Below are 21,477 nucleotides of genomic sequence, written 5' to 3' on the forward strand. Positions count from 1 at the left end.
CTTAACTAAATATGTTTTCAATTTTTATTCTCTTAAAAATGATGCCATAAACAGAAAATTTTCATTTTATATTTTCAACTTACTTTTGCATGTAGAATAACGCTGATCGTTTACTTACTAGTCGGTACTTAATTAAGTTTAAGTATTATTGACAAATTTCCAATCTTTAGTTTCTCGAAAATAAAACATTATATGAAACAATTTTATTCTATATTTTCGACTTATTTTCCCACGTGGAATTATCATCATCCTGGTTGTATGACCTATCCGGTCTTGCCTTGTAAATTCTAAAACTAAATGTCAATTCAGATTAAAAATGTACGTAGTGAATGTGTTAAACTTAAAAATAACTCTGTTTTTTCTCTAAATACTTTGTATAATTACAAAAAAAAAATACAATGACAACTCATATAGGTACATGATGTTCAAATCCTGTTGTAGATATATGCAAGGATTTTCATTATATACGAACAACAATTTATTAATTAATCTAGAGAATCAATCAATGAATGATCAAGAGAAAATATTATTAATTTATTAATATTTTAAAATTATCATCTGAAATATCTCTATCATATAATATCTGTATAATTAAAACTGTATGAAAATGTTTTTTACAAGAATAACATAGTTTTCTGGAGTAATGGTATGATAGTAATATGGTAGTAATATCTTTACTCTATAAAAATTTATTATCTTGTCCGAAAAGTTTCTTTCGTTTCATAAGGTGATAAAAGATATACAACAATTTCTATTTTATATTATTTTATTGAATTAGGTATGATTCATTTCGTTATATTTCTATTATTATGTTCATGCATAATTCAGTAAACTAATATAAAACAGAAAACATTGTGCATCTATTATTTTCTTACAGAACGAAAGAAACTTTTCGGACAACCTAATAGATTGTATAAAAATATCAAATCTTGATTACTACATATTTAATCCTAAGACTTCTAAGATTTATGCCACTATTTTATTGGAGTTAGGAGCAGTATAATACGTGCCATTAAAAAAATAATATTTATCTTAAACCTGAAAACGTTCTACCCTAGAAATAATTGTCAACCTGTTGTTGTATAATATTTATAAGCAAACATTCTTATATTTTTAAATTGATTAAAGTCAAGTATGTAATAAATGTTAGTCAATTCTTGAACTCTAAGAACAATAAGAAGATAATATTTACAATATTCCTCTCTATATAGTTTATAGCTAACTATCATATTAGTTCTTTAACCAACTTTTCGTATTATTAAAAACAATGAAATATTATTTTTGACGCTCACGTTAAATGGATATTTTGTACAATTATATATGTCGGAGATGAAAGAACACCGGAGCCTTTGGAATTTTGGATAATCCCGCAACATTGTAACCTAGAGTCTACTATAGCTGTAATTGAACAATTGTAGTTATTCAACCCGATTGTAATTGTTCGAGAGTCGTGATAATGAGCTTGGGCTCGAGGCGACAGTCAGTCGCCGAACGTAGCCGCGGTCACGGGATGAACGTTTTGCCTAACAAGGTATGGAGTAATTCTATAGCTCTCCTTAAAAGAAATATTCGGGGCGACACGAGGCAATAAACATTCCAACGGTTTCTGTCCCGTGGCTCGCCACGTGCAGACCCTATTCTTCGAGTAAGATGATTGCCAGATGTCGATGCGTCTCCGCAGGACATGTTCGGCTAGCCCGAGAGCCCGTTATAAATCTTAAGGTTTAGTTAACTAAAGTCCTTCAAACAGACAAACAGTCTTTGTCCCAACTACGGGAAGATAGGGGAGACATATTTTTCAACTAGTGGCGTCTCCCACTAGCAACTTTCCCTCGAGGGCGGCTAACATCCTTTTCTAACCACCGATATGGAGATTGACCAATTAGCAGCAACGCCAATTTCCCTTACTTTCTGAACGAAGGCTTTTCTCGACGAATCCGATGATCTCGTATCCTTAGACACACCCCATTATAGTTTTCCTCTGTGGCATCATCGGGACGGGAAAGACATTCTTTCTCGCGATCTCATTGATGAAAGGAGTAACTCTTTACGACCAGTGAATATTACGCGTCCGACTTAGATTTTGTGAGTACGTTCATCTATCATCCCGTTGACCGCGGATTCGTTATTGAACCTAGGATCCTTGTCACTAGTTTCTCGAGCACCTAACTACCGCGGTTACTTGTCCGGCTCTATAATAATCGTATTTGCACTAGCCGATGTCTTCTCTATTGCACAACGACAACGTGTAACCCAAACGAAGATTCGTTTCACGCCCCTAACCCTAATTCTAATGTCCGCTCCGACATATATTTTGTACAATAGTTAATCTTTGATGTAGAGTATGTTCCATCTGGAAATCAATTGATTATTTTGTTTCAATTTAATGGTGCAATATATAATTCTTCAACTATTCTCAATGTTTTTTAATGATGTTTGTATCATTAATAGATTTTACTTAGATTTAAGTATACCCTTGTAAATACATGTTAAAAACTTTTGCTCATATTTATTTTAAAAAATCTCAAGGATAGGTGCATTATTTGGCTCTTTAGGTATCTTAGCCCTCTTAAATCCGTGATAATCTAGTAGAAATCATATACTTAGATATCACAATATAATTTAAGCATAGAATATTAGTTTGAGAAGATTCATTGAGGAGAAGGTTCATTAGTGAGAAGGTAAATTTATAAAATAAGCTTACTCTACATGTAAGTTTGCATAAAAATTTCTAAAAATGATTTTTAGAGCTTTATGATTTTTATCCTTAATTACAGAGTAAATTAAATTATTTTATGGCACACAATTTACAATTGCACTAAATATCTCTCATATAGTAATATAAATATAGTGATATAAGTTAAAGAGATGCAAAGATCATTCTACAAAATGTTAGCGTGATTTAGTATCACTTACATCTTTTTTCAATAATTTATAGTATTTAAACAAAATTTATTTTAGATATTCTTCTAGATACAATTCTAAATATGAAACGTAAGAAATTTTTTAAAAACTATAAAAATAGATTTATTATTAAACATCATAATGTATAATGTATTATTAAATTATGGGATAAGTAATGTCGTTTTTAAATTGGTTTTTTTCATGAAAGCTTTTGTTAGATAAGAAAATTTTGCAATATGAAGATTGTTAGTAGATGACAAGAATTTAGTGGATTTCTATGAAAAGGACTTTTTGACTGTTGAGCCAGATAATTCCAGCATTCTTGCATGTGATTTGTTTAATTATTAGCATTAGTTATAATTCGTGATAGTTTAGTACAAATTTATACAAGTTATTTACTAGTATAGTACAAGCCTCTGTTAAAATATATTGTTTCTTATCCAGTTTCCAGAAAAATTTTGCATGGTTTTTTAATCTTGCACGAGATTAGATATTATAATTCTTTAGATTGAAGCTTATTATTGTATAGTACTTATCACTAATGCTTGGCAAAAAGCTTCATTATTTTATTTTGATAATTAGAAGTATGAAAATTGGATATTTACAGAGCTTATGCATTACACAATTGTGCCTTTTCTTTGCTAAGGGACGTATGATATATCTTTTTTCATATAGATTAAATTACATCATCATCTTGCAAAGAAATGTTGGAATAGGGTGATAAAAAGTGATTAGGTGTTTTTGTGGGATGTTTTAATTAAATACGTTTACTAAAGAAAATCTATTTCCTTTAATAAATATTAGGTTATCCCAAAAGTTTCTTTCGTTTTATAAAGAAATAGTAGATGCACAATATTTTTTGTTTTATATTATTTTATCCAATTATGTATGATACATTTTATCTCAATAGGACGATTCAATTAAATAATATAAAACCAAAAATTTTGTGCATCTATTATTTCCTCATAAAACGAAAGGAACTTTTGGGACAACCTAGCACATCTATTTAAAATGTCAGCGAATTTCAATTTAAAGGAATGGTACAACAGTAAAACATACATGCATAGTTATATTTGCAGAAAAAATGTAGTTCTCAAAATATAAATCATTCATATTTTATTCTGGCAGTTTTTATTTTACAATCTGAAAGGTAACTTGTTTTAGTTGTACGGATACTATACTATACCTGGTATACTATAGTATGTAATCTTTCATTAAAAGTTTGAATGTAGCTCATTTTCCTAACTTTTCCATTTCTCGTTTTGATATCTAGAGTATACGTGTTTCAATATTCTTTAATATAATTTAAACCATTGTTATCGAATCCTTCTTTCGAATGGTAGAGTATATAGAAAATATGTGTTAGCCATATTTCTTTCGCTCCTAATAAATTTTTTGTGTAATATGGAAACATTCTTAGCAGTTATTATCTTTTTTCATACTTTTAGCAAGTGATGTTCGTACTTAATCTTTCTGAACCAAAAAAGCGACATTACTTATAACTTATAAGAGCATATAACATTCAGGAATTGTTATTGATTGTTCTTTTAAAGTAGAGCATAACAATTTTTAATACATACGTTTTATTACTATAAAGTCACGGTTTATTTTCAGATTAGCCATATAATGATATATATTTTATTAAATACATATAATATTTCAACTATAATATTATCATTAAATCATTAAATTTAATCTTTAACTTTTATATAAAATAGTATATTATAAAATATCTTTTATTTTTACAAGATAGAATCTCAAACCTAGAGGTTAGGAAGAAACGAAGCTTATGAAAGAGAGACAAAAAAGACAGAAGTTTCGAATCCGTAATTTTTACGAAAATTTATGATATTTATCAGAGGGTTACTATAATGCTTGAATATATATTACTATCATACTTATGATAATTGTAAAATTATGTAGTATTATAAAGTTATACAGTGAATTTATTGATATTTGAATGTTTCATTAATTATTGTAAGAATTAAAAATTTGTTAATGTTCAGTTCTTAAAATTACTTTGTATAAAAATACAACAGCATAAAAGTACTTGGTTATTTGTTAATATTTGAATATATATGTCGGAGATGAAAGAACACCGGAGCCTTTGGAATTTTGGATAATCCCGCAACATTGTAACCTAGAGTCTACTATAGCTGTAATTGAACAATTGTAGTTATTCAACCCGATTGTAATTGCTCGAGAGTCGTGATAATGAGCTTGGGCTCGAGGCGACAGTCAGTCGCCGAACGTAGCCGCGGTCACGGGATGAACGTTTTGCCTAACAAGGTATGGAGTAATTCTATAGCTCTCCTTAAAAGAAATATTCGGGGCGACACGAGACAATAAACATTCCAACGGTTTCTGTCCCGTGGCTCGCCACGTGCAGACCCTATTCTTCGAGTAAGATGATTGCCAGATGTCGATGCGTCTCCGCAGGACATGTTCGGCTAGCCCGAGAGCCCGTTATAAATCTTAAGGTTTAGTTAACTAAAGTCCTTCAAACAGACAAACAGTCTTTGTCCCAACTACGGGAAGATAGGGGAGACATATTTTTCAACTAGTGGCGTCTCCCACTAGCAACTTTCCCTCGAGGGCGGCTAACATCCTTTTCTAACCACCGATATAGAGATTGACCAATTAGCAGCAACGCCAATTTCCCTTACTTTCTGAACGAAGGCTTTTCTCGACGAATCCGATGATCTCGTATCCTTAGACACACCCCATTATAGTTTTCCTCTGTGGCATCATCGGGACGGGAAAGGCATTCTTTCTCGCGATCTCATTGATGAAAGGAGTAACTCTTTACGACCAGTGAATATTACGCGTCCGACTTAGATTTTGTGAGTACGTTCATCTATCATCCCGTTGACCGCGGATTCGTTATTGAACCTAGGATCCTTGTCACTAGTTTCTCGAGCACCTAACTACCGCGGTTACTTGTCCGGTTCTATAATAATCGTATTTGCACTAGTCAATGTCTTCTCCATTGCATAACGACAACGTGTAACCCAAACGAAGATTCGTTTCACGCCCCTAACCCTAATTCTAATGTAAACCCGACATATATATTAGCAATATTCAAAAAACACTCGTCAAAATCGCAACCCATTCTTGTGAGATCAAGGCTATTTTATAAATACATACACACCTATAATTGGTTGTATGCTTTTCATTTTAGGAAGGGTATAGAAACTATAATAACACGAGAAGTTTTGTTACATATATTCAAATTAAAATATCGTTTCATCCTCCTGCCAAAATTAAGAAGTCGTGCTTCGTTTCAGAAATGTTGCACTTGTTTAGTTTTACAAAATTACGTCTTCTTATTAACACTGGTTTTACAGATTTACGAGGACAAGAAAGTAATATTTCTTTTTCTTTATTTCTCGACAATTCAGTGCACTTTTAATGTAATTGATTATTTCCTTGATCAGTCATTTCATATTTGTCATACATCATCAATCTGTAATTTGTGAAATCTGTCTAATTTAGCCTAGCATGCACATTTTACGTCTGCCTTTTTTTTTTAGAATACGATAGATTAGCGGTTTTGTTTACGTTGTTGTTGTATTGTAGCGGAACCAGAACCCAGAGGCAAATGTCGTGATGAATCAGCCCAGAGGCCTGGTTAAGGTAAGTTTTTTCCAGTATCAGTGGTTCTTAGTCCTCTAATTTTATTTAAGAAATGTGACTGAATTTTATTTTAGTTGCGACAAATGTTAAGAAATCCTGTTGATAATTATGGAAGTAGTACTAGAATTTTTTAATAGCGAACATATGTTTTCTTCTTTAATCGTTAATAATCGTTTATGCTTGTTAAATGTTATTTTTTAATTAATTTCAATCGTGCAAATTGTTTTTGTCTCATGATACAGAATTATATGTTTCTCATTTTATATTTGCATATAATTTACGGAATTTAAAAATCGCGAGTTCGTTACGAAAACACAATATTTATAATTTCATTTAGTACATTGATATGTTTTTATACTAACTTGTAATTTCTAGTGACTTATACTAGGATTTATAAAGTAGAAATAAAATTACATCATAAAAAGAAAAAAAAATATATTATGTATTATAACAGGAGGAAATGAGAACCATTGAGACAAACATTTACATACAGAATACATATTGTTCGTTTTTCGATCATTTTCATACCAGCTTCTTGAACATTTTCGTTTCTTCTTTCATCATTTTTTTTTCTGGTCTCCATACCGGAATATACAGAACGAGAATTACAGGTTTGTATGCATTAACTAAAGGGAAACATGATGCTTTAAGTTTGATAAACAGAGTTTGTGACTGATATGAGTGTTTTTTTATTTGAACTGACTTTAAAATATAGACTAATATCAATAAAGAAGTTCTAAAACATTAGGCATTTCGCTTTACAAAAGCTGATTTTTATATAACATTTTAATAATTGATCATAATTTCGTAATAAATGAACTTTAATACTTATGCAAATAGATTACCTTCTCGTAATAATATAATTTATTTAATTATATCAAAGTTCCAGTGATGTTTGTATAAATGCTATATTCTGTACTTTTTGTGTTTCTTGATGAAACTGTAAAAATGTTAATTACCCTACGATTTCAATGATTTTTGAATATGTTATAAAACTCAACATTTTGAACAACTTTTTCCTATATGTATAAGGGGTGTATATGTATATGTATAACTTGCTTAGTTTCCAAAAAAAACTGCCGGCACAATTACGATGTACTTTTGCCTAGATGTGTGTTTGTGGCAGCGTATGCATCAGTTAGTTGGTCGCCGACCACTTATCTTCTGTTTACAAACCAGAATCAGGAAAGCTGAAAAGCCCTAATCACATGTGTGAGACTGCGAAAAATGTGCGTTATAACTCAATTAATTTTTTCGGATGCTTAATCCCTAACCTAAACCCAATACATTGATAATATTTACTTTTAATTGAGTTATAAGCTGTAAAATTATAACAGACTTTTGCAGCCTCGCATATGTACGTTGTGTATAAAGCCTTTAAAATCGCCCAACCTTCGTTTAGAAACAGAAGATAAGTGGCCGGCGGCCGACAGCCGGCAACCAACATTGACGCATACGTTGCCAGAAGTGCACAACTATAGGCAAAATCCACTGTAGTGATACTGACAGTTTATCGCAAATATTTCAAATATATATAGGAAAAATATTATTCAAAATATCGATTTCTACAACTAATCCAAAAATTATCGAAATCGAGTGGAAATTAACGTTTCTATACAATGTATTTCATTTCACATAAGCTACATTTTCGATACATCTTTTTTCTGTTTTTTCAATACCGAAATCCCTTACAATTTATCTACGTAGACACTAGGTAAATTCTTATATTCCGTACGAGGTTAAATATTACATAGACGATTTCTCCATTAAGGAAGCGTCTATGGTGAGCTCTATCGGTTTATCAGATCTGCTTGATGAGTACCTTTCCTTAATCGAACTGTTAAATTGCAACAAGATCTGTTTTAACTTTTTTTTATCACACTAGAGATTGTTGATTTGCGTAAATAAAACTATTTCAATAGAATGAAAGCCGGGTAGTAAACCAGATAACTGATTTTAATTTAAATTGTCTAAGTCTTAATCTGTAATCCGAGATGATTTCTGATTATTTCTCGTAGAAAATGAAACAGGTACCCATAGAAAGAGTTTTAATTAGAATCTAATGGTAAGTGAAATAAATGACTCGCTAATTTATATTAAGTGCCAATTAATTCAAAATATCAATCATTTTATCTAAAACAGTTTTGTGATTATTTCCTCATAAATTATAAACATTTAAATTTTGAAATAGCGTAGTTTGATCGAGTCATGTTGCACGCTATATATAGTTTTTAACGATAGGAAATATCATTTATATCTATATATGATTTCTAATTAAAAAAGTATAATGTATATTCAATTTTTGTGTCTTAAATAAAAAATTTCGCAAATAGTGACTATTTTCTATGAAAACCTACTGCGGTCTGAACAATTTGAAATTTGATATTCGGCGTAAAACCATAGTGACAGCTTCAAATGAACTGTTATTAACATCTCATCTTAGATGATAGATTTATTGTATTTAATTAGTCATAAGTGTCTTAGAGCGTAAAGCGATCTTTATTTATCTTGGAGCATGCCTGTAGACGAGGTCTTATACGTGACAAACTGGGTATCGTGATATCAACTCACAATCAGCAGTTTTAATCCTTTCGTTCTTAACGTTAGCTATAGTCACCAATTATCACACGCTCACTGTATTCTACCAGTGACTTTAGTCACTCGTTCAAATTTTTTATCAATTCACAACTTTAGTTAAGCAGAACATAGCTTGTTTTTTCCCCAAGATTTTCGACATTCTTTTTTTAAAATTGTTTTGTTTATGTCATAACGATTGCGTGAATAACTATTTGAATAAGAAATTGCTAATTTACATGACATAACAAAGTTACACTTCAAATTTTACGCTCTGTCCGCGATGAAGTATTATACATTCGCGTCATGACTGCTCTGTACAGTGATAGCGTGTTCGTCAAATTCGTCCTAGCGGAAGTTTAAAGTAGTAAAATAGCGTTTTAACACCTAGGTGTACGAAAAAAATGCAATTGTTAGGTACAGTGGTAGCTATATATGTATATTAAACAAGGAGAGATACAAGTTAAAAAAGAGACCAAAAAATTAGTTGATTGCTAGAAATAAATATCGATGTGGTATTTAATTTTTATGTTCCACAAACATGGAAAATTCAAATACACTTAGTGTCTGTACGCTTGGTGGATGTTCCACGTTTCAACAAAGAGTCCGACTTAGATTTTGTGAGCATGTTCATCTATCATCCCGTTGACCGCGAATTCGTTATTGAACCTAGGATCATTGTCATTAGTTTCTCGAGTATCTAATTACCACGGTTACTTGTCCAATTCTATAATAATCGTATTTGCACTAGTCAATGTCTTTTCTATTGCATAACGACAATGTGTAATCCAAACGAAGTTTCGTTTCACGCTCCTAACCCTAATTTTAATATAAACCTGACATATATATATATATATATGTCGGAGATGAAAGGAAAGCCGAAGCCTTTCCTTGGAAATTTTGGGAACATCCTCTAGTACCTTAGCCTAGATTTTATTATAGTTGTAATTGCTTAAGACTTGTAATAAGCGAGATTGGGTTCGAGGTGACAATCGGTCGCTGAACGTAGCCACGGTCACGGGATGGATGTTTTATCTAACGGAGGTCTGGAGTGGTTGTATGTGTTTTCCGAGAAATGTGGTTGTGGCGGCATGCGGCCTCGAGAGCGGGCCTAGCCACGTGTGATGTTGCCTCGGAGGTGCCGATGCAATGGGACATACATTGTATTAGTAATCAAAACTCCAGGCAGAAACTGCCTAGCAACGGCGTTTGGAACCTTTTCGATGCTTCCAAACGGGTATAGAAAACAAAATGCAATCGTACAGGGAGAAAAATCTCCACGAGGCTGGCATTCTTGCGATTGCCTTGGAGAATGATACATCGAGCATTTTCGACGATCGCATTTGCGTCTAAATTAGTTTCGCTTAGTAAGGAGTTATCCCGGTGACCGTGGATTCGTTTGAACTCAAACATTGCTAATAGTATTATTTAATTTAATTATTCGTAGATCGTATTATTCATTAGGCTTAGTGTTTGTTAGACTTATTATTAGTTGTACTTATTATTTGTTAAGCTTAGTGATAGACCTGTATATACGTGTAAATAAAATCTCGGCTTTGTGAAACGATGGCTAGTCCACATGAAGAGTCGTCGCGCGCCCAAAATTCGAATCGTGATCCGACATATATATATATATATATATATATATATAGTTACTAGGATTTCAGCCGACGTCAATGCCCAGGTACCAATTGTTGAGACTGGGGTTAGGTTGGAGTTACCTGTTAGAGTCACTTATCTAAACCTCAATCAGACTGTGACTCTCAATAAAGAGACTTATGCAATGCCAGTCAGAATTGGATGGTCCATCAAGTATAAACGATACTCGTTATCAGTTGTCCGAGACCACAAAGAATCTGCTCAAATCCATCGAAGTGAACAAGTTTCTGACTCTAGCACAAATTATGATTTAATATACGAAGCGACAGTTAGAATGACCAACCATTGTATGATTATGTAATATCGTCCGTTAATACCTTTTAACACATGGTCTTAATACTATTGCAATATTGTACTGATTAATAGTGCTGTCAACCAAGACTTGATGAATTTTGGACTGTAAAATATGTGTAGGTGGTTTCAATGTAATCGAGTTTTGAGATACTGAGCAGTACGAAAGTACCAAGATTTTATTAGTAAAATTAACTAGTGCAATTCCTTTTGAAAATAGTTCGCGGACAGTTGAATATAAGAAAAACATATAGTTTAATCCGTCCTGACGTATATACAGGATGGTCCACATAAAGTGTTACAGTTGTTTTTTTTGGAAATCATAGCTGATATCGATTAATTTTCTTTTTAATTTCAATGATACGAAAGGGTTGATTATTAACTTAGTAAACAAGAGATTTTTCTGAGATGACTGCTAGTGTACTAAGGGGAGACACCTTTTTTTTTAAATAAAATGCGATATGTTTCTATCGTCTATTTAGATAGTTCTTATAAAACTGAATAAATTTATGAGGCGTAAAAGTGTTGTCCGTGATATAACTCTTGTAGAATGCTGGCTGTAGATGTCGCTGATGGGGTACTACTTTTTTTCTTCTAATTTAGGTGCTTCTAATTAGGTTCCGGGATTTGAACCCGGGTTGCGAAGTTTGTAACCTAAGGCGCTAATCACTGTGCTACCGTCATCTTACGCTAGTTAGTGTCGAGTGATGGTATTTGTTGTTGAGTGCCGCCACATTTACTTGAAGCATTTTTCGTTATTCTGTATAATTAGAGAGCTATGACGGGAAGAAGTAAAATTTATTTTATTAAGTGATCGAAATGATGATTGTTCACTTCTAAGCATTTATTTATTCCTTGTATGACATTATTTCGTACATCTGAGAATATTGTTGCAGTTATGGTTTTACAAGTATATTATATTCTTCTCTTTATATCTTCTTTTGTGATAAATGTTATACTTATAACTTATAAATGTTTAAAAGTAAACGGTAATTTTTATTTCGAACACTTAATAAAATGAATTTTATCTCGGAATAAGTCTACTTAAGTTTAAATTACGCTTCGATGCCTCCGCGTAGTCCTCCTTTAGATCTTCCCTCCGTCATAACTCTTTAATTACGCAAAATAATGAAAAATACTTCAACTAAACATTATTTAATTCCTTAAGAGCTATCTGAATGGACAGAAATTATTATTGCATTACATTTAAAAAAATGAGGAAAAAACAATGTCCTCTTGATATATTAGCAATCTTCTCGGAAAAACCTGTTGTTCTCCAAATAATAATCAACCTGTTTCTTCGACCAATCGCGGGGAGACGTAATCGCAAGGAGAGACGTCAACGGGGGTCGTAAATCCCCGTTACGATTATAACAATCGACACCACGAATTGATCGATCCCCTGATTTCCGTTGAGATAATAGGGGTGATTGAGGTTGTATAACTCTGTGATTCACAGAATTATAAATTATATGTTTCCAGCACTTAGATTACACTGACGTAGAGAAATAAGTAATTAACAACTTGTCGCACGAAGCTAAGATAGATATGTGCGTTAGAGCAGGGCTCTTATAATTAGATTTAGTGTATTAGTGGACGTAGCACTATGAGATTTAGGAGAGGAAATGTATGCTCGACAATACCGAGACCGACTCTCGCGTTATGCTTAAACTGCCCCGTTGGGCATTAGCGTATACTTAGTAGTTGACTTTTCCAACGATGTAGAAGAAGTGAAGTTGAGTGACGATGCTGTGTCCGAGGAAAGCTAAGGATGGGTGTGTCTAGCGCACGGGACCATCGGATTTGTTGGTGCCGATGTTATTTAGGAGAGTGAGGGAATAGGCTTCGTTTTTAATTGGTTAAACGAAGGGTCTTAACTGCCCTCGAGAGAAAGTGGTTAGTGGGAGGAAAGTTGCAGCGTGCGTGAGAAAAACCAACTTTCCCTTGTCCCGCCGTGGTAGACAATAGTCTTTAGAAATGCTTCGAACACAGATGTTTGTTTATTTTGAAGGACCTTAGCAGGCAAGTGACTCGGGTTTATGACGGGTGCTTAAGGATATTGAGGGTACGCCGTACGGAAAAGCGGACATCTGGTGTCCGTCTGGCCCGCGGTATGTGACCTGGGCCAGGCAGAGAGGCCCGGCGTAACATCCTCCCCCCGTTGAGAGGGTACCGATCAAAATTTCATTAAAGGTGGAGTTAATTGGAGCAGCCGCCCGACTCCTTGTTGATTGCTGATTGTCCTTATTCTGCTTGATCGGGTTGGCTCGTTGGTAGGACGAGCTGTGTGGCACGTCGTTCCAAGATGCTCGTTGCCGTATGACTTGTGGTAGTCTGGATGAGGCCGTTGTCGCCAGGGTGACTTCGCAGATACGGTCGAAAGTCCGGTGCGTTGAGGATATGTTGTCTTCCTTGCGTTCTGGATCGCTGTGGTCATCTGCATTGTCTGGCGACTTTCTATTGCGGTTCACGAACCAGGAAGTGTCGTGAAACAGCTCGGCCCATGAAGTATCGTGAGACACCTCGTCCCAGGAGGTGTCGTTGTACAACTCGCCGATTTCACAAAGGCACGTGAAATCCGTGTGTGGTTGCACAATGAAGACGTGAAGGAGGTCTACGGTGGATTGGGGGACAGGGCTCCCCCCGCTGATCCATTCGTATCGCGCCTTCTTGATGATGCTTGGTGGTTGGACCGGCGTGGTCCAGTTTACTGCGAAAGACAGAATTAGAGACATCTTACCTTCCGTTTGGTTAGGTTTGGATCTGGAGCGGGAAGATTTTGCATCTCGGTCCAAGATGCTCGGCTCCGTATGAGTCATTGCCGTCCGTAGGTGCCGTAGCTGCCAGGGAAAATGGATGGCCAGGCCTAAGGGTTGTTGCGTTGAGAGCAAGTGGTCCACCTTGTAGGCTGCACTGACATCGACGAGTGTGGTGTTTTGTTTCAGCCCATTCGTCGGTGTGCTCCATTTCGGCGATAATGTAGTAGGAGACGGCATGTCGGCTGGTAAGGTTTCATCCGTCTGTTGATCCAGAGACTCTTGAGCGGCTGTCTGATTCAAAGCGTCTGATGGCGTGGAATCAGATTGTTGCGATGCTGATGATGTGAGCGAGGTTGTCGTTGGGTCTCGGGTGAGTGACACGTTGTGAGTGTCACGCGATGAGGTCCGCATGTCATGCGACAAGATCGGCGTCCGAGTCGATGCGATATTCTCCGTCAGCTCGGGTTTCACGCATGAATCGCGTGTTTTTGTTGTCGACGGGGTTGTTGCTGATATTTGTTCAAAGAGACCTAGGAACCGCACGTCAAGCTCCCGATGCTCTTGCGATAACGAATCTAAACCCTCAGCTTCCCCCTCATCTAACCCATCTAGCTCGTCTTGAACCGCGAGTATCGTCCTCCAAATTTCATCGAACGAGCTGCGGCAAGATATTAGGAAGATTCTGTTTGCCTTCCCAGACGCTTCGTATTCATCGAGTTCGCGCCTTATGGTTGCAAGTCGACGGGCTACGGCGCCTCGTCTCCGCCGTAACGTGCTGATTAGTTCAGCTTGGGCCATATGTGAGTTTAATAACAGGAACGATCTTGTTTGATCAAATGGACGTTGATCTGGGACTCGGTTGATGATCGTTACGATGCGGCGTTGGCTCGTGTAGATGCTGAGCGACGGAGGTGCTCCTCTCCGATGGCGGTTCCCTTGATCAGCTGACTAAGTGGTTGGAACTTGGATTTCACGCGACACTGTATAGTCACTGGTCAGTGCACTTTTTGGGCGACACGAAATCCGGCTCGAAGGACCATGTTTCTTCGACCAATCGCGGGGAGACGTAATCGCAAGGAGAGACGTCAACGGGGGTCGTAAATCCCCGTTACGATTATAACAATCGACACCACGAATTGATCGATCCCCTGATTTCCGTTGAGATAATAGGGGTGATTGAGGTTGTATAACCCTGTGATTCACAGAATTATAAATTATATGTTTCCAGCACTTAGATTACACTGACGTAGAGAAATAAGTAATTAACAACTTGTCGCACGAAGCTAAGATAGATATGTGCGTTAGAGCAGGGCTCTTATAATTAGATTTAGTGTATTAGTGGACGTAGCACTATGAGATTTAGGAGAGGAAATGTATGCTCGACAATACCGAGACCGACTCTCGCGTTATGCTTAAACTGCCCCGTTGGGCATTAGCGTATACTTAGTAGTTGACTTTTCCAACGATGTAGAAGAAGTGAAGTTGAGTGACGATGCTGTGTCCGAGGAAAGCTAAGGATGGGTGTGTCTAGCGCACGGGACCATCGGATTTGTTGGTGCCGATGTTATTTAGGAGAGTGAGGGAATAGGCTTCGTTTTTAATTGGTTAAACGAAGGGTCTTAACTGCCCTCGAGAGAAAGTGGTTAGTGGGAGGAAAGTTGCAGCGTGCGTGAGAAAAACCAACTTTCCCTTGTCCCGCCGTGGTAGACAATAGTCTTTAGAAATGCTTCGAACACAGATGTTTGTTTATTTTGAAGGACCTTAGCAGGCAAGTGACTCGGGTTTATGACGGGTGCTTAAGGATATTGAGGGTACGCCGTACGGAAAAGCGGACATCTGGTGTCCGTCTGGCCCGCGGTATGTGACCTGGGCCAGGCAGAGAGGCCCGGCGTAACACAACCCTTTCGTACCATTGAAATTAAAAAGAAAATTAGTCGATGTCAGTTACGGTTTTCGAAAAACCGGCTTCTAATGTTTTATGTTGACCACCTGTATATAGGTCTACTAGTGGAAATTATGATTGCTATAGAAGACTAAATATTTCTTACTGATTGTTGTTTTACAGGAAGAGGAGAGTGATGACGATGCGATTACAGCACAGCCACAGGGTGGTCCGCAAAATAATTCGACGAATCAACAACCCATTTTCGCCATGCCTCCACCAGCCATGAGCCAACCGATCACTACCGTCGATGAGAATACAAATTTGAACAGGGGTGCTGAAAGAGTTATTTACACAACTGGTATTACAAGTACTTAAAATATTAATGCACGTTACCCAGCTGGTCACAATTTTTCTTATTCAGTTTTAGCTCCATTTAAGTACTTTCCTTTTGTCTTTTGTCTTATTATTTCTATGCTTCTAGTGAAGCGTATTATCGCAGAATATGCAACAGAAATATAAATATATTAATTTTGTAAAATATTGCTTGAATTCATAACTTAATTGCTGTGCAATTTGCAAAAATTTTTATATTGTTATGAATCTTTCATCGCTAACACAAATTTATATTCTGGATATTTTAATATGAAATATTAAAATTGTGGGGAATATTTGCATAATATCAAAATGAACGAATAATAAAACAAAGTCTTCTTCCAACACAAAACGACTCATATACAATTTTAAACAAACATAGGATTGTATTCCGTGATAATTGTTAATAAAATTTTGTAAATTGGTGATATATACACCAAAGTACCATAAAACATAACTTTTACGTTAATAAAACCCCGAAACTGATACAATTTATATCAGAACTCTAAATCTTAAAAGTAAATCTGTCGCTTATTTAAATTTCTTTATCTTAAGAAAATTTTTTATTCATTATGTAAGGAATTTGATTTTATAGATACAGAAAAACAAATTTCTATAAAATTTTCATTCCTGCGAATAACATTCTAAGGCTTTATTTTGAATGTTGACTTTTGGTCTGACAATTAATCGTGATAGTTTTTGGCTGTTTTGGAAGAATCATTTACGGTCGTCTGTTGACGAATGATTGGTCTTGAAATTACGATAATGTCTCAGAAAACGCAGCTTTAAGGAAGCCAAGGAATTATAGCGTTTAAAGCCCAAGCATGTTTTCTTATTATTTATCATTCGATCATATGCCATATCGTCGACCCAAATCGGCGATCATATTGGTGTATTCTATATTTATATAACTTATTATATACTGATCACAATTATTTTTCATATTTCTTGTATTGTCGCCTCTCGACTTTTTCCAGCAAAAAAGGTATAACTTTTTAATTGCGGTTCATAGACGCAAGGCGGCTATAAACACAACTTTTAATCCATGTCGCTCATACGTACGCGACTGATCAGTTTCCTGGTGAAGAGATTCCATTTTATTCCGAGGTGTAAGTAGTTGTGTGGGCAGTATAACAGCGAGACGCCAAGAAAAGTCTTGAGCTGGGATTTTGTCGATGTGCACGCGCTAATAAAATTGCAATGGGAATTGTTTCGTCGAACGTAGATCACTTCAGAAGGGATAGGCAAGTAAAAGATCTTAACGAAACGCCAAGGAAAAAGGTGGCCTTCCATCTTTCTACGTAACCGCGATTCACTTGACAGGTTCGTTGCGGGGTACATATACCGGGAGACTAATGCATGGCGACATCAGGTTCGCGAAATTGTCAGAAGAATTTACACAACTGTTTTTCACGTCCCGTTTGCTTAGTCTTTGGTATGAAAACAATATTACACTTATAGTTAGGACTGGAATTTTTTAGGATAGTATAACGTATTGTGATCCTTTATTATCGGGCGATCTTGTGCAATTCATCCTTACTATGGTTGGATCACTGGATTCTGGTTAAAAGATTTTAGTTATAGAGTTGCAAGTGAACGCGGTAGATATCTAATAGATATAAGGCGATTCTGAGTGCTTTTTCAATTACGGAAATAAATATTAGTCTTTTACTTAAAACGAAATAATTTATTAACTAACACTTGTTGTAAACAGTACAACTATTGTTTGGTATATAAGAAAAATCGCAGTGTAACTTACTCGTACGTTGCGAATAGTGGCCATTTACGTTCTTCGTGTATTTCTCTGATTAAGGCCCGTAATCGTATCCGTGACGACCATCTTTCTGCCTTGATTCAGAAGTGTGTGTATTGTGTATGTATTTTTTTCTTTTTTTTTATTATTATTTATTAAAATTAAAATCAATTCTTGCGTTGAGAATTTTCAGTAATGTGTATGTATTTGTCTTTGCCTTTGGACATAGCGATGTGTCTCTCTCCAGAGTAAACACGCGTGCACGAACAAATATCCCCCATGATGGAATGCGTTCCTAGAAACTATGACAACTCTGCCCGCTACAATATTTAATGATTTAAGAACAGCATTAAATTTAAAAATTGGTGTACAAAATTCTTCCAAGTACGAAAGCCGCGTGCATATAATTGTTATACGTACATACTTTGTTTCACCTTGCGGAATACCAAAGAATTTTATGCTTTTACCCTCAACACGGCTTCGTTTACGATCTTTTCGCAATGACTACTTCAAAAACCTAGAAACAGAACTATAGCAAGTGCCGTGTTAGGAAAGTAAACCTCTCGCAGCTATGTTTTTACTTGTAGAGCTCATTAACCTCTTAGGTACGGCTGAATTTTGCGCGGGCTGTTTCTCTGTACGGCAGAGTTTGACGCGAATTACGCATTCTTATTATTTCTAAAATAAAATAAAATAAAATTCTAAAATAATATAAAATAAAATATAAATTCTTATTATTTAATTTGTACTTTACAATTTGTCCAGTTGGACATTTGGTAAATTTTTCTAGCTTTATTGCTAAATTACATGTGGATGGCTACCCCCGGCGGGATACCATCTTTGAGTTTCTCTATTTTATTTTTTTAATGAGATCAGTGGGTTGTTTTCTCTTTAGTCTTCTTTTTATGAGAGTTTTGCTCGCTTCAGCAGCCAGCTGGTTTGGATGTGTTGTCGTTCTTTCCTTGTATTTTTTTTGCGTATCTGCCAACTTCTTTTTTTTTTTACCATTGGTATTTTTAGGTCTGCGTATATCCTCGTTTCTGACATACCATGGGGCGTCGATTAGAGTTCCGAGCATCTTCGATTGTAGGGACTCTGGTTTATTTATGTAGCTCATTGTTGCCGTCCCTCGTACATTCCGTACATTCAAATTGGTTTTATTATCGTTTTGTAGATTTTTAGTTTATTTTCCATGCTAAGTTTAGAGTTCCGACTAGTTAGTCAATACATCTGTCTTCTTTTTATCCGTATTTTGTCTATAATTGATTTCATATGTTGCTTCTATGTAAGTTGTGTGTCTAAGTGGATTCCAAGGTATTTAATTTACCTTGTTTGTGTTATGTGAAAAACAAAGACTATACATTCTGTCTGTATATTGTTAGCACTGTTGTAAAACGTTACGAGGACAAAAAAGTGTGAAGCAAGACAACTGAAAAAAATCATTTAGCTTAAGCCGTGAGCGCATAAGTCTATAAGAACCACTGTAGTAGTGCGTCGTAATATAAGATGCATCCGCGAAAGCCACTATAATGGCGCATAGTGCCTAGGAGGTTAATACAGATCCACATCATGTATAATTATTATTAACTGTTGAGCTTCCATGAATTTATAAAATGTTTACTTCATAGTGCATTATATTTCCTTCTCCTTTGAACTTCCTCGTCCTTTTAAACATACCCAGTGAAGTCCGAAAACAACACGTGTCGCCCAACCATCGAAAGTGAACACAGCCAAGTGTTTCCTACCCTTTAGGGAGAAGAAAATCCCACGCACCTAACCCCAACCCGAATACTAGCCTCATAGCCTCACGACTAGTTATTCATTTTGAATTGACTAGCTCGATGATGGCCCAGCACCAATATTTGTGGATGATGTCATCGACATACAAACAATGATCAAGTCCTTAGAGAGAGATATCTCCAAGGACGACTACAACCTGAAGATTAACAACAACAAAGTAAAAATTCTGCCGACAACCCCTGACGCATACAGAAAAATCACCAAACTGCTTAAGACATTGAACGCCAACTTTCACACGTACCAACTCAAACAAGAAAGACCTTTCCGAGTGGTCCTACGCAACATCCACCACTCAGCAGACATAGACGAACTCAAATACGAAGTCTCAAAACTCGGCCACGAAGTCATCAACGTAAGTAATATAAGGCATAGAGTCTCGAAAGACCCGTTATCCTTATTTTTCATAGACATAAAACAAAAGCCTAACAATAAGGAAATTTACAACATCAGTCGCCTAATGAACGCAATAGTAAAATTCGAACCACCGCTTGTGAAAAAAGAAATAGTGCAATGCAAAAGGTGCCAAAGGTACGGTCACACGCAGAAATACTACAACCATACCTTCCGCTGCGTTAAATGCGCAGGCACTCACTCCACTGACCAGTGCGCCAAATCACCGGAAACCCCAGCGAAATGCATCCACTGCCAAGGGGACCACCCTGCCAACTACAAAGGCTGCCCAGCATATAAAACACTATACACGAACAGGTACCCTAAGCTCAGAGCAAAAGAGGTATCCAACCAAACACCCAGCCCGCCGAAATTCACGACTACCCCAACCCCCTTAACCAACCAAACACCCAGTCCTACCAAATTCATCTCCACCTCAACCTCCTATGCCCAAGCAGTACAAGGCATCCAAAATAACCCGAACAGCCAAAGGAACCTTCCCCAAAACAGTGTCCCCAACCCACCTAACACAGACAACTCCTCAAGGCTTGAAAAGCTAATAGAGAAACAATCAGAGCAAATAAATCACTTGCTATCGCTACTAACACTCATCGTGGAAAAATTAGCACGCCCCGACTCAAAATAAAACCAAGGCGCATAGCTCTTTGGAACGCCAACGGTCTAGCGCAACACAAACTTGAACTAGAACTCTTCCTAAAACACCAGCAAATCGACGTAATGCTCGTATCGGAAACCCACTTCACCGACGAAAACTATCTGAAAATAAATGGTTACAAATTCTACCATACCCAACACCCCAGGAAAAAGGCCCACGGTGGCACCGGAATCATAATCAAAACAAGTATTAAGCACTACGAACTTCCATCATTCCAGAAAGACTACCTCCAAGCAACAAACGTAGCAATAGAAGACTGTCATGGCACAATCGCCACTTCAGCAGTATACTGCCCTCCTAGACACTCCATCGCCAAAGAAGACTTTGATAACTTCCTGGACACCCTGGGCAATAGATTTATAGCTGGAGGAGACTATAACGCCAAGCACACCCAATGGGGCAGCAGACTGGTTACAGCAAGAGGCAAAAGCCTCTTAAACAGCATAATAACCAACAACCTCAACTACCTCACCACATACGAACCCATATACTGGCCCAGTGACACCAACAAAATACCCGACCTTCTCGACTTCTTCGTAACTAAAGATATCTCATCAAGACACGTCCAAATCAACTCCTCAGCTGATTTCTCCTCCGATCATTCCCCCGTGATAGCAACAGTCAGTTCAACAATTATCGAAAATACACCTAATGGCTCCATTCACAACCAACACACCAACTGGCAGCTCTTAGAGAAGTCTTTACACACTCAACTTCAGCCTTAACTTCACTAAAGACTAAGGAAGAAATCGAAGCAGCCACGGAATACTTAAACACG

General features: G+C 36.2%; 1 protein-coding gene across 2 annotated transcripts in view; it reads left to right on the forward strand.

Annotated features, from left to right (window-relative positions):
- The window catches only part of LOC117161355 (Cysteine string protein), a 37,941-nt gene that overhangs the window by 4,758 nt on the left and 11,706 nt on the right, over positions 1–21,477 (forward strand). The window contains exons 5-6 of one of the 2 annotated variants that reach the window (XM_033342810.2): positions 6,484–6,540; positions 15,889–16,066. In XM_033342810.2, the coding sequence (XP_033198701.1) occupies positions 6,484–6,540; positions 15,889–16,066 (235 nt within the window). The remainder of the gene's footprint in view (positions 1–6,483; positions 6,541–15,888; positions 16,067–21,477) is intronic. The other variant, XM_033342811.2, reaches the window with a different exon arrangement.

Source organism: Bombus vancouverensis, chromosome 4 (assembly GCF_051014615.1).
Source record: "Bombus vancouverensis nearcticus chromosome 4, iyBomVanc1_principal, whole genome shotgun sequence".
In the NCBI taxonomy this organism is placed as follows: Eukaryota; Metazoa; Arthropoda; class Insecta; order Hymenoptera; family Apidae; genus Bombus; species Bombus vancouverensis.